Source organism: Diuraphis noxia, unplaced genomic scaffold, assembly GCF_037042655.1.
Source record: "Diuraphis noxia isolate RWA-SAM2 unplaced genomic scaffold, SU_Dnox_SAM2 contig0002, whole genome shotgun sequence".
NCBI lineage: Eukaryota > Metazoa > Arthropoda > Insecta > Hemiptera > Aphididae > Diuraphis > Diuraphis noxia.
Window position 1 is genome coordinate 24098210 of NW_028301712.1, and position 16526 is coordinate 24114735.

At 32.5% G+C, this 16526-nt stretch overlaps 1 protein-coding gene across 3 annotated transcripts in view; it reads right to left on the bottom strand.

The window, feature by feature from the left end:
• Positions 1-16526, bottom strand: part of RapGAP1 (Rap GTPase activating protein 1) — a 201603-nt gene that overhangs the window by 70434 nt on the left and 114643 nt on the right. For all 3 annotated transcript variants that reach the window (XM_089221747.1, XM_089221748.1, XM_089221749.1), the window contains exon 2: positions 7043-7118. In XM_089221747.1, the coding sequence (XP_089077873.1) occupies positions 7043-7118 (76 nt within the window). The remainder of the gene's footprint in view (positions 1-7042; positions 7119-16526) is intronic.

Here is a 16526-nt window from a genome sequence, read left to right on the forward strand (position 1 = left end):
ATAATATTTATAAACAATAATATTGTGTTGATATTTTATTATAACACAGCAAAATATAATGGTTCTGACCATAGACTTATTATAACGATTAAACGGTGTTGCGCTGTTTCCACGAAATATTTTTTCAGTTCGAGTGATATAATATGATTGGTAAGGGTAACTTTAAGGGGCCTCTACACCAGCCCGTTTTTGATAGAAAATAGCACATTCTAAATTTAACCATACTCCAGAATGCGTCCTTCGACATAAGTTTTGAAAACGGATTTAGATTTTTCAGTACTTGGTTGATGCATCGGTCGGAATACATTTTGAATTTTTATTTTCAATAATATTTTTTAAATGATTTCAAATTTTGAAAAATTGCAACTTTTCAAATAAAAATAATTAAATAATTAAAAATATTTTTTAAATTGTATCACGAGCGATGCCTTGGAAATGTTATTAAGAATTTATAAGTTTTTTCAAAACTTAAATCGTAGTATTTATGGGAGCGTACTGTTAAAAGTAGAATCGTGTATTCAGTGTGAAATTTTCACTATTCATTTGTTTCGAACAATTTCTTTGACATGTGCCTGCGGGTGCGTAAAATTTCCCCGCGTAGCATTCTCAACCATCTCGTCATCGTCACCCGACGCGGCACAAGCGAAATGTAGATAAGGATATTATTATTAGATATTATTTTGTAATTTGTTGTACTTCGTATATTTACTGTGAACTGAGGGCTACGCTCAGGATAACAAAATATAATTCAATAAACCTATCGTTTATATTATTATCAATGATTTAGAAGTTTCAGTCATTAGACAATCGTCTGACGTAACCAACATTATTCTACTGTTTAGTGAAGTTTTGTCTTTATAAGTTAAAATGAATAGCAAGTACAAACCTAAGCATAGAAAGCCGTTATCCCACAGAAAAAAAAATAAAGGGAATGTAAACTAAGTCAGGCCCCTTAAGGAAAAGCTGGTAAGGCACAACAGTGAATTATTTTACAACAATAAGACATTTTTTTACAAACCTCGAATCTACTCACAGTCTTTTATAACATACCCATTTAAAAAAAATCTGGTACTAATTGTGATGTACCTATAGGGACGGAGGAGTAAAAAACTTGAAATAACTAAAAACATTTATTTAAAGATGGTTTGTTTTCAATACTCATTACATCTACTCGTATACACAATCACAATAATTTGCAAATTAATTTGCACTTGAAAATTCATAAATGTTCGATATAAAAATATATACCTAACGCTTGAAAATGTAATATTTTACATTCAATATTTTACAAAATGTAAGGATGTAATCACAAGATGGTCTATTACTCCACTCATATAAATCTAAATTACTTATAACTTATCACATTCGAATATTATAATTAAATTTTTTACTTTAATTCTATTTAAATCACCTTGCATAGTTCCATAGCATATATGGCAAACGACACACAGCTTCCGCTGTACACACCGATCTGGTATGGCTTTATGAGGAATATTTTCGATTCTAGTCAGACAAGGCGAGTTAAGTTGAAAGTTTGTTTTCTAATAGAAAACATACGTGTACTGCTTATACTGGGATTGGTCGAGGAAAAAGAAAAATATGTAGATTTGTGGCGGAAACGGATGATGCCGATTTTACTGCGTAATTTATGTTATATTGTTTTGTAGAATGAACCAGCGCCGACCCATTGGAAAAAACACAATAATACAGGTAATACCCATTATTATATTAAAAAATTTAACAAGCCACCGCCTACAAGGACACGCAATATAGTGATGGCGTACGGCATATAAAGTGTTCCGATATTATGTGGGACATGGAAAAAATTAAATAAACCGATAAAATTAATTTCTTATTTCACGGGCATCATAATAATAATTGTGAATGAACGTGGACGTGTGTTCCGCTGCAGAAACTTGTCGTCGACCACCGTGATCCTTTATTTATTCATGTTTTTTAAACGTAGTACGGCTGCACCAGTATTGTGTGAGGTATATTATATAATATCATATTACTCACGTCCTATAATATTATGACTTGTAAGTTGTAAGTATTAAATATTCTTTTTCCTAGACGACTCGATTATTATCTTACACACGTTTATGTATAGATAATTTAAACGTTGTAATTGTAGGGTATACTATATAAAAATAAAAAAACAGCAAAAGGACACATTTAAAATATGTATAATATCTACCGAATAATATTACGAGTACCTATCTAAATATAATATTATTATAGTAACCTACGCGTGGTCGAACTCGTTTCTAACTCCGTGTAGGTACGCGTGTTAAAAAATGAAATTCGTCATAAAGAAATAATTCAAATAAACACTATGATTGAAGTAGTTGTAGCGCCAATGTATAATAATAACGAGAAAACAATCAATAGTTTTTCGAAAAATAAAATAATAACAACAATGGAAAAAAAACACACACACGATTACTATATATAGGTACCTGTAAAACCATTTAATAACGCTTCGTCTAACCTCCTTGCAAAAGTTTATATTCGGTATAATTTAAAACTGTAGGTATATATACAACTGGGAAAACACAATGAATTGCGGTGAACTTATTGCAGCCTCGGCGCAGCGAAACGAAAAGTTTTTCAATAGATATTTGCTTTATAACTTTTGCAAAATGTTTTATATTTAAATTGCCGACAACAGTGGGAGACATAACATTGAAACTAAAAAAAAAAAAAATTTGCTGGCTCAATACCTTACGGAATATTGCGAACCGCGACAGTCACGTTTTCCCTATTAGGACAATGACCGAGCTCGCCGATATGAACGATATGCAGTGTATACTGTATAGGTTAGGTACTCGTGCTACATATATATAACATCATGTTTTTATATATAGTTTATGTTTAACTACAAAAGCTTTAAAATGTACATGTATTTATTATAGACCTAACTCTATACCTAGCATAGGTAATTGGTTTCAAATTGCGTCGAAAGTGTACTCCAGTGTGCATATGCGTGCGTGTGTGTGTTTTTTAACGGTAGTGTGTGGGTTTAAATTTTGTACTATGTCCGTTAACTGATATGGAAGTCACAAATTTTAATTACGCAGTCGTTAAAAAAAAATAAAAATACCCTCGCACATAATACGTAAAAGATGGTTTTTTCAACATAATAGTCGTTAATAGATACATGGGTTTTCGTTCTATTTTAATGTTTTTGGAAAAAATGTTTAATATAATATAGTACCTATATTAAGTTTCATCGTAATATTTTTGCAAAAAAGTTTCATAAAATATTAAAATGTATAGTTATATGAATGAGAGCATTTACATTTTTTTTTTTTTTTTGGCAATTAAGAAGTGTGAAAATATGGCTGATTCATTTTTATGTAGAGCAATATTTGTTGGAAAAGAAGCTGTGGTGTACAGTATGTGCATCGAGTATATTTATAAAACTTATGTGTATTTATTAAATTTAAATGAACGATTGAGTTAAGATTTACTTTAATTCTTGGTGATATTGCAAGAGTATAAAGAATTATTTATATCACCAGTCTTCTCTTGTCAAAACGTAAATTATCATAAATATTTTATTTTTATTTTTACATAAATAAATTGTTATTATCATAATAACTTTACGTTTAAAACAAGGGTGTGCATTTTTAATTTAATTTAATTTAAATTTAAATCAACAAAATAAGTCGAAAACAACCTGTGTTAGTAAAACGCTTAAAAAATTCACTCTTTGTGCATGTTGTATATTTAAACACATGTAACCTCCCCACCCACCGGTGTTGTGCGGACTTCGGGCATGCAGCCGAACGTGCATTTACGATTCTTGCCACAATAATATACTAATAATAATATGTATGCTATATGATACACATATATATATACTTACCTAGCCACCTAGCTAGGTAATAACATATTATATCGTTCTCAGCTGTAGTAAGCTGTCCGCCGAAATGTTCTCAGTCCGTTTCACCCGAAAACGCGTTTATTTTTGTTTTTTATTTATTTTTATTCATTTTAATCATCAGTGAAACATTAAGTGCATAAACATACGCGCTCGCATCTAAAATACAAACAGTAATATCATCGTTGTCCGTCGAGCATCGGATGGATGGATCTAAGCCGCTTAGCCGCTTATATAGTTATAAACACACACACACGCCCCGCAAGACGGTGACATCTCTGTTTTGCCTTCACATCCACTTTTAACTTAAAGTCGTATATCAAACACACACGCACACACACACATAGGGAGCGCTTATTATTATGTTATTTTATTTTATGCATACTTTTTCACTTTTCCGTCGCTATATACACGTATAGATGTTATATAGCTCCATATTCTCGTCGATACTTATCTAGTCGCATAAATCCATTGGCAAGCGAGCGACAAACGACCGTAGTTGTATAACAAGACCGACGCACACAATTTACTCCACTACGTTAGTGTACGCACCCATCTGTGTAATATTATTATACGTATACACCACTCAGATAAGCAAACGGGTTTATGTTTCGCCGTGGTGTGATATACATATTATTATGTACATAAATGTCGGTATATATACCTATACTTATATTTATAAAATACGATCCGGCTGGTGTCGCCATTACCGCATAGTCCGCTAATGGGTCTCTCGGTGGACGACTATATACGCGTCTACAGGGCGTGGCGGTGAGACGGATTGTCGGACAACGGCTTCGACAGTCTAGGAAGGTCCCGACTTGGATCAAATATTATATTATTATTATTATGTATCATAATATTATTATTATTATATTGTTTACCGACGATTTAATAATACAATCATTACAATGCGTGTGCGTTATTATGACATCGTATACGAGCTTTTATAATATTATTAATATGTTGTATTTAAAAACGAAACCAGAACCCAGGAAAACTGGCTGTAATATGCATCCAAAGAGCCAATTTCCACTCGACACGAAACTATGAGCCACGTGTAATAATTTCCGTAACTATCGTCATTTTTTCAAACAATAAATTATTATAATAGGCATACTATTTGTGATCGACATAAATTTGTGTTGATTTTACTTAATTTTTATGCACGGCGTACAATCTACAATAATTAAATGACACGAATTCAAATGATTATACAAATTAAATAACATAACAATACGAATGTATTATGTCATCTCAGAGTTAGTGTTAACTATGAAAAACTATGGCACATTGGCACCGGATAGTTCTATCTCTTAAGAGAGTGTTTACTACAGCATGTACTGTTTATCCACAAAGTAAAACGTGTGCAATTATTAATGCGTTGCCACTCGCCATAGATATATTATAATGGTTATCCTTCAAGTTTCACAAGAAACATTTTTCTCGTTTTTTTTCAATTCTCCAGATCATTTATAGTCCGTTATCTCAAAAGGTCGTCGTTCTCATTTTTATAATCTGTCCAAGATTTTGTTTCCCTGTATTTAGTGAATCTTTTTCATCGTGTTCATATAGTTTTTACAGTATCACTGAGTACCTATATAATATCCAAGGATTATGTTTGCACTTCAAGTGTAACTCATTTTTTTTCAAACTTGGCTTTGTATAGTGATTGTCTGATGCTGAAGTAAATAGCTCTTCAGTTTTTTTTTATAATTTATAATAATATTTTAAGATTTTATACGATTTAAAAAAAAATTTTTGACCAGTTTTTGTTCAATCAAACATTAATAACATTATAATTGGATGGTAGAAAGACAAAAGGTCGTAAACGACAAAATACCTAGTTGTAAACGATATTTATTTTATTATTATTCATTATTCATAATATAAAGGGCATTATTTAATTGTAATAGGTTTTTATTTTTAATTACTACGCATATTATTTTTGTATACTGCTAGTATAGTCAAATCATAACATAGTTGATCACGAATAATATGATTACTGTGATCTATAAACTATAATATAAGAAAGTCTAAGCAAAGTTTTAAAATTATTTTTGTCTATGAGCCTAGCTAGGCCAATAATGCATTTGGGTTTTTTCCTTAAAATAATATGGTAATATTAATATAATATAATGTACCTATACTGAAACTGTATAAGTACGTATGTAGTTGAAGACTGCACACGGTGTCATAACTGCAGTGTATAAAAACAAAATGTCACCATTTGACGAAGTCGTTTTTTATTATTTTTAAACGCACATAATATGGTCAAATATAACTTCTAACTTTTAGGTAGTATCTACTGGCTACTAGGTACATAATCTAATTTTATGTCAAGCATTTGGTTTTTATTTATATTTTTCGGTTATAACTGCAGTTATATGCACATAGATTTGTACCTACATTATACGGTCAGAGATCGACACTATTTTTGTTTTGTATAATTATTCTAATACCTAATGTTATGTATTTACCCCATTCTTGCATAAAACAATCTACCGAGGCTAGATTAGGTAGTTGGTTTATGGAGTTTTATAAACACTAAACAGTTACGTAAAAAAAAAATGCTATTTAATCCCTAACGCGTAACCGAGACAAAATTTATTAAACATTGAGGTGACATTTGTTGTACGTATATATATACATATACATATATATATATACATATACATATACATATACATATACATATATATTTATTTATATAAGAACTAGAGTTCATTTAAAACTACCCAAGGGCCAGGATAAATTATTACAACACGAAAACAAGAGAATAAAAAGTTTCATTATAATATTCAAATCTCGGATAACAGAATTATGCGAAAACGTGCATAAAAAACAAAACAAATTGTCGTATCATTAATAAATTAAATAACAAAATAATTTCGTTATTATACTAAGTGTATATTTTACCGGTGTATACTTGGTACATATTGAATGATGAATGTATTGTTTATTAATTAATTAATTAACTCTGCTATTGTGGAGACGAAGTTTAATAAGCACTCTTGAAAGCAATCTTAATTTTCGCGTTTCCATCATTTAGGAATATAAAAAAAAAAATGTTTTTCCATTAAATTATTTAGCCATAATATTGTATAGATATATTAATATCTAACGTTATGCATTTATTTTAGACAAATTACTTACTTTGGCCTTATGATGTCCAGTGGTGGCACAGGTCCTGACGTGCTGACAATAAAGTTGTCCATCAGATTGTTGCCGCCTGCAAAATAATTAAAAGTAATGTCAATACAGAATGTAAACAAATTAAAACGCATAAATTATATCATCATGTAATTTAAGTTCAATATGTATATTTTAATTATTTTAACATGATATACAGACATATGATTAACTGTAAGTATTTACCGAAAATAAAACGGTTCAACTAGGTACGTGTAATACCCAATATACCCGTGTTGATTTTTGATATCATTTTTTTTTTTTATCCGGAGTGTAAAAAATTAATACATCACCAGGTCTACGAGACATTATGTTATTTAGAAAACTCAATTTAAGTATTTAATATTAATATACAGGGTCCGTCAGAACAAACGCATGTTTTTCAAAATAATGCTACTCTCAAAGTAATTTCAGTAAAAAATGTTTTATTATATAAAAAAATGCAGACGCATATGCAGTTTTTTTATATGTAACAAAATTTAGGTTTGGAAAATAATGTCATACATATGGCTCATTTCGCATTTTGGGAACATTCCGTGGCCTCCTTGCTCCCTTGACTTGAGAATATGCAATTTTTTGTTGGTGGGGTCACATACAATCAAAGTCTACCAATACAAACCACGAACCCTTGATGAATCGAAAGATGATATCACTCAAGTGGTGAGACAAATTTTGAGACAGATGCTGATTGACACGATAGGATCGTATCGCGAGTGCCAACACCCCTACTTAGTGGTTCAAGGGCATATGCCTGACATTATTTTCAAAACCTAAATTTTGTTACATATGAATAAACTGCATATGCGTATGCGTTTTTTGATATAATAAAACATTTTTTACTGAAATTACTTTGAGCATAGCATCATTTTGAAAAACATGCGTTTGTTCTGACGAACCCTGTATATATAATACTAAACAGGTACAAACATATTATTTATTTTATCACGTCATAAAAACCATTATTCTTTATTTCATCCCACACACACACATTTTGAAACGCATTAGCTATAGGTATCGGTTTATATATGGGATTTTTGTTGGAGTATGACAGCCACAACAATGAAGGGGTAATAATGTAGTGTATATACATTTCACTTATAATATGTGGTATCTATTGGTAAGGTAAAATATTATGAAGGTTACAAAAAAGAATTCGGCAGCGATATATTCGTGTGGACATGCTGTGATAGATACGAACACTATCAAAACACATCTGGACACCTGTATTGAATAACACGCCTCAATTCCTAGGTCGTGCTGTCTCAGTGCTATAAAATGTTAAAGTGAAAATGGAAATAAAATATCCTCGAAACGGCTGCTGGCCGAAAATACAACCCATATTTGGATATTATTTATTGCTAAACTTTTGTTTTGAAATATTATGCGTCGTTCCGACAAAAATCGCAAAGTATCTCCATAATTTTTGGCTTGTACGAATAAACAACTCTGTGCCACTATATATAGGTGTTATTTATTGGTCTGCGAATCGCGCGTAGATATTTTATCTGCGCATCATCTTACACTAATTCCAGAAAGAACGAACGCATGCTATTCACTCATTACATATTAACCTGCCTATACTACATTATGCACGTTGCACAATGTAACGATGCGAAAATACTAGTCGTTCCTCGTTCACATTCGAAAACAAGACAAAATGAAAATAAGATAAAAAAAGAGAAAAAACCCGTAGGTACATAAATTGCATTGTATTGCGTATTGTAGGTTGACCTATAACAAAGGTGTTCCATTAGGAAACCATGTCCGAGCGTGCAAAGACAACATGTTCTCTGTGTTTCAATTCATTTATTCCATAAACAGTAAACACATATAAACCATATATTACATTTATACAGGCGTACCCGTGTGTATATACTTGGCACTTAAATAAAAATAATAAACAAGAAAAGCGGTAAACAACGTAATTTTAAACAAACACACATAAGGCGTTTTTTATTCAATATATTTTTTTTTTAATCTTCAAACGAAAAAATAAATTAGATCAAATTTTCCCACGACGCGCGCTTCTTCTACCACGCATATACACTCTATGTACACATTATAAATATATACTATTTCAGTATTGTTAGCCGCACATTACCGGATATAATAATAACACGTGTATTTTACGGTATTTTGAATATAATAATAATAATACACGAGTATAGCTGATATCGTGGGAGATTTTCGTACACCGTGTTTAATCGATTAAACTACTCATCATCAATATTGTTTGACGTGTTTAAATAAATATAAAAGCGCGAGCCATCATCATAATATTATAATATTATAATATTATAATGAACTATGGTACACAATCGTTTATAGTCCGTTTAATAAAATTCATAATACTCGGGCATTAATTATGCGGGTTTAACCAATTTACACACATAATTTGTATGTTGCATGTGACTGCATATCTCTGGGATCCAAAAACATCGCGTGCGAATAATATTAGAGCTACTATAGGTACGTCCTGGATATACGTATCCCAGACAGCAACTCGATAACATAAATATTACAATGACTTTAAAACTTGATTAAATAATTAATGTTAAAATTGTAACTTTAGTATAACATTATTCTAAATTGAAAAGGTAATGTCAAAATTAAAATATTCCCGTAATGTGTCTTTTAAGGTTTTTTGTTGTTGTAATATTGAATTTAAAATCCCACAATAATAATGAGTTAATATGGTCAACGTAATATAATGTTATTTTTATAATATTATTTGTATGCTTTGAAATTATTTTATTCACCTACAATATTTTAATTATAATTATTAAAAAACATTGAAAGGACAATAAATATAGAATCTAAAACAATACCTATTTACTTAATGATTTAATAATATTCATATTATGACGTGTATGCTTGTGAAATGTTGACAATATCTCCGAGCAGATACTCGATGATGGCGAAAAATAAATAAAAATGGAATATGAAAAATATATACCCATCTATAATAATGTAATAAAATGTTGAATGGGGTGTAGGGTGTATGTATACTAACATTTGATAGTGATTATTAGAATGAAATAATATGTCACATATTCGTAGCATACTCTACATCTCTACTCTCTATACCAGGTAGAATAAATGTAAATCATTTTTCTATTAGGTGGTCGATACTCTTACAAAATACTATATATACTATTAGACCTCATGCACATTTATATATTTAAAAAAAATGATTCGTTACCTGTCATATGAGAACTTAGGTACAGGTAAAACGACCTTTTCCTTCTGAATATTATTATTATTTATCTTGAATATTATATAGTCATACAAATAACGAGATGTAACATATCAATACAATATGATCAGACGACGTATTAGATGATAAAATGTTAGGCATTGAAGACGTTTCGCGTTCCACTAAATAATATTATTACGTTCCTATACCGTGTAGATAACGAAATGTGAGTGTCGATTGTGTGTAAAAAGAGGAAGTAGGAAATTCATGATGTCTATGATGTTATTACCATAATTAACGATATATTATCGTAAAAAACGTTTAAGAATAACATAATATACTGTTAAGTGCATAGATAATAATTAAATACATAGATCTGTTTGCAGCAAAATACTACATAGAATAATTTTGTCATGTTTCTGCCCACCACCACGCGTGTAGATATATATATAATAATTAATACGAATAACACATGTATGGTGTAATATAAACATTTTACGAGCTTATATTGTAATTTTTTCGGTTATAACTGCGTACAATGACTTATAAAATAACGACGACGTGGTGTGATATTATACGCATCATAATAATTTTATTAATATACCCACTCGGGTGTTTCGTCATTCCTACTTTTAACTCCGTGCGGATAGATGTGTACCTAGTATATCTTGTCGAAAATATATTATTATTATTATAATGTATATGTTGCTCAATCTGTCGACCTCATATTAACAACAAAAACTGTCCGTCCGAGGGCAAAGGGCGAGTGTAACAAACAAAAACGGACAACGGTGGCTTGAGCGATTTTCACCGCAGTGCTCGGTGAACCCGAAAACTCACATGAAGGACACACGCTCGTTTGCGTCTGTCAGAGGCAGACACACGTCCTACAGACGAGATACACAATGAATCCTCCCGTGGAAACCGCACACACAATCGGTCGGAGTTTTCCTTGAGAACCCGCTCGGTGCGTATAGGCGTCCTTATAGAATACCGCACAAAAGGCTTTCGAGGTTAAACGAAAATCGGTTTGGGGCTATTAAAGACGCGAGGATCGCACGTATATCACCTATATATACTTATGTATATGTATAACGTATGTGTTATATGTATATTAATATAATATTATGTATATAGTATATACAATAAACATAAGTCATATATACACGCACGTACCTTATATACTTCCCTATATATAATGATATAAATGCATAATGTAATAAATATCGATAACAACGACGAAGATGTATATAAACCACTCGATATACACATTATTATAAACACAATATCGTCACGGTCGATTTTGCTTCGTTAAATACGTATAGCATCGTGCTTATACGCGTCTTACGCGTATATTATAATATAGGCTGATATAATATACGTATAACTAATTATTTTTTATCGTCGGTGGAGTTCAGCAATTGGCCGCACGACCGCCGCTGCAGCTTGCTGCTGCTGAAGTATTATATACATATGTGACACGCCACTAACATGCAAAGTTCCTTATAATATAATTATACATACGAGCGTGCCTAGACCGATCGTAAATAATAATTAAAATTAATGTGCCCGATATATTTTATTATTGTTGCCTGCAGATGCCAGACCATCGCGATTATTACAGCTGCTTAGCGTATTAACGCCTACGTCGTCGTCATCGTACGTCTCCAGAAATTGCATTATTTTCTTCTATACGACTATACATTTGCGATGGAGTCACACTCGACTGTTCGAACCGAGAACCAATAAGTATTGAGTTGTATACTTATAGTATTGCTGTGAATTACACCAGACATCGAGTCACCAATTCACCCTCATCACTATAATATTTTAATGTATATATGGCAGATTATAATTATTGTACATTGCAAACAACGTTAAATGTATACGTTTCATAATTATCGCTCGTCCAAATGAATTGGCGAGTTTTAATATATCCATTCATCATCATGTCTGCAGTGTATTTTTATTTTTTATTTGTTTATAGTTTAGTTGATAGCTATCGAGATGGATTTTTTACCAAACGGCAATCACTATACAATATATGGTTATACTAGCAACAGAATAACAGCAGTGTATAACATACGTATACTTATTGAGATTTTTGCATAATTTTGTATATTATATTATGTATATACCTATATATAACATGACGCATACTCAAACCTTGGACGTAACGTGACAAATAGGGCAGGTTTTATATTATTATAGTAGCCTAGCTAGTATTTTTTCCAACATATAAATCATTTCGAGTCTAAATAAAAATATAAATCAATAGGTTACATATAGCGACTCGTGGTTTAATTCACAAATGGAAAACTAGGATCGAATTTCATTACAAAGGTTTCAGTAAGGATCACCAAAAAAAGTATCAGATTTCGTGTTCGAACAATAATTAATATAATAATGTGTACGAACTAACATGACCCGACTGAGAGAATAGCGAAACCATCATGCATCAAAAATCGAAAATATTGTAAACTTATCTACTTATATATTATATATATTATATAGTGTAATAAGAATAAATATTTCAGAATGTGAATGCGATGTGCAGTATATTTCAAAAAAAAAATCACATTATCTTTGTCGAGTTTGACCTTTTGGCCGAGGTCGGTTTTCGAACTCGAGATGGTTAATTGCATTTTATTTTTCAGTCGATAGCCATTGCAGTCGCCGCGCATCTTCGTCGTCTATCGCCTGCGTATGTGTAAAATCGTGCGCCTGCGATTTCAACTATATACTCGTATAGAGGTGTCATCGGTCCCGAGGCTAATTATTAGCGACGACGATAAGTCAGATTGATTAATTAAAAACTACCGTTCGCATATATATATATATATATATATATATACGTGTATAATACATCAGTGCGATTGGTGTGTATAGACTATTATATATTATAGTGTGTGTAATAATAATAAGTATATACACAATATGCTCACACGCGTGATGAGAGGAAATATTCCGCTGCAGAGGTCTCGTACTGCCACGGCAGAGTGCCGATACGTCCATTGTTCGCGGGTTCGACGCACTCAGAACTATGATACGCGACTTGAGTATAGGTGTATATACCTTATATATATGCACTCACAATAATATTATTATAATACAGCTCCAAAGAACGATCGATATATTATTGCCGGGGGAACTCGATTTGGAATATCGGAAGAATTTCACTATACCTAGATCTAGATACTGCTGCACAGACGCATCACGGACACACGTGGCGTATATAAAGCAATATCATTATTATTATTAATATTATCATCATCATCGTCATCAAATCTATATTATTATTATTATTATACGCATTATGTGTGTTTTTGAAGGATTTCAAAATATGCTCTGTGCAACGAAAACGACTGCAGGAATTTTCATGCTCATGCGCGTGCGGTAACCATTAGCTATATTTCCCTCCTATATTCTATACACGTCGTATACATAGATTTGGTTTCCCGACGTCACGTCATCGTACACCGGAGATGCACATAGGAAATGTCGGGAAAGCGAACCAAGTACAAATGAAGAAAAAAAAAAAAAAGAGGTAAACCGGCCAACTCTATTTCTATTTCCGAAACGTCCTTGTGAAACGAAATCGTAAAATACAATTTGTGTAAACCGCTAGACACATCCGACAGATTCATTGACAGCCATGCGTGTGATGTGCGCGCTTATATTGTCCTTAACATTTCAGCCGTCCACGTGCAGACCATCGTGTACAGTTTTTTGATACGGGTTTTTCACTTGCGAAAAAAGGTTATTTTTGCTATGCATTATTATTATGGCATTATGTAGCTGATGTAGGCACTAGGCACGTAGGTAATAATAATTTATGTCGACTCCGACCATGATGCGAAATGTTGTAATTATATTATTTTATTATGTACTCGCGCGGCGTCGTCGCACGAGTCACCCACCCGACCGGCGTCCGCTCTGACTCGAAAGCATCCGCTAGGTACTTATAGATTTTTATAGTCATTCGTAACCGTCGCCATCATTGCGCTCAACTAGCGCCACGGCGTAATATTGTTATCATCATCGCAGCGGTAATACACTAATAATATTATATAAGTAGGTAGGTACATAAAAACAACGGATTTATCCGTTGTATTAAAATAATAGTAATTTGTAACGCCCCGTCGCGCCAACCGCCACCGATGTATAGGTAGGTATATGTATATTATAATGAAAAGTAATAATATATATTATATACCTTATACTTAAACAAGATACACACACGTGACTGCAGACCGTAATAAGGTTTTATTGTTTCGAGACGACCAAAATTACTTGGCGTGAACCCGACACCAATAAACGGACATCCGGAACCGGAGGGATTAGCGGGGCCCGAGCTCATGTTGAGCGTGGCGGCCGCTTCTTATTGGACGGTGTCGGTCCAACGCGTGCGCGTCAGAAATGTTTGAATATAATATAAACGACGACGATAGTAAATAATGATAATTATGAGATGGTAGAAACGTGTAATAATAATATTATACATATTTTATACCATCGTCGTCGTACACCTTTACGGCCGACTGCCGAGGCGTTAAAGGTTAGCTGCAGCTCATAATAATATTACACTATCACAACTGCAACGTTATTACCTCATCCGGCGTACCTGAGGAATACGCGAAACGTTTCATTTCAGTCGTTTACCGCTGTGAACCGAGCAGTTTGATTTTGGCCGTCAGATTTTATTGTATTCATTTACTTTTACTGCCTACGTAGACCCAAACACTCAGTTATAAACATTTGTAAATAATTGAATTTTTTCGGTATTTTGTATAGGTTTTTGGGTGAGTTGCAGGAAAATATCTCGAAATGTTTCATGAAACGCCAATAAACCGAGAACACTTTACAAGATTATAACTATGATGTTGTTTTAATTAATAAAGAAAACTACGATTTGTTAGCTTGTTAGCTATAAATCAATCAAACTCGTCTCAGAATTATTTCTCGTTTGTCCTACTTTTTCTGTCACTAGTCTTTTATCGATTTCGTTGGTGTTCGTCCTGCAAACTGTCAACTGACAACGTCATCATAATGTCACATAATATAGTTATCATCATCGTTTATAGCTTCATCATTATCGTCCAAAAATTAATTGTGTACGCCGTCTCGAAAATTGAACTCTGCGTTAATGCGGTTACGGTAGTCGTTTTAGCAGCAGCAGATTTGCATGACATAAACCTAGGACGTGACCGGAGGTGATGGCGCGGGTACTTCCCACGACTATTCGTTTTAGCGCGACGGAAGGGCAGTAGCGAGGGAATGTGATAAAGAGAACAGGGCGGACGCGAAGAGGGAGCGAATATACGTAATATTAATTACGGGAAATTGATATTTTAAACCGGAATATGACAGGTGGCCATCGCCCTCACCACTCATTCAAACAATATGTTATAGGTACAAACATGAATATGATTATGCGGTGGTGGATGGAAGAAAGAAAAAAATGGGCAAGCATGTACTTCCCCGATAACTAAGTATAATAATAATAATCATATATAAATAATAGAAGTGTTATATAAAGCGCAGGGTATCCACAGGAAACGATGAAGGTTATCGGAAATCGACGGTTGTCACCGTTGCCGCCGCGGATTGCGCTCAGCGAGAATGATTATAGTATTAAAATAATTTTTACCGAGGTCAGTGATTCGTTTAATACTTTCCCGCGCGAGCATAATAATGGTTTAGATTTTCGATTCAATATAATATTAATTTACGTATTTATAAACACTGGCGTTAAAATATACATGCGCACGAATTCGGATGTAATAAATTTCATTATCATGGCGTGATGTGGTGGCGTATTGCCGAGAAATACGTTGTTTTGAGAACTCAGTCAATCTTTGTAAAAAAATATTATATTAAATATGAACATATTGTATATAGACACAAAATGTACACGGTGCGTACAATAATCTGATATAATATTAGTTATGTCCATTATTATTACATTATGCCAGTAGGTACTTATTACAGTTGTTACACTACACCAACTACTATACACGTATGCGGCACAACAACCATCGCGGAAATACAATACAAGATAGCGATGACGTATAAAATAATATTATGCATTTATACATGATATATCATATAACGATGAGGCAGAGAAAAGGCGAAATGAGTATGTTATCCATTATTATCATCATTGTTATTTTTATATAAAAAATTTTGCAATCGGGCGGGCGATGTTATACGTTTAAAACGAATATTATTATTATTTATAATTTATTTAAG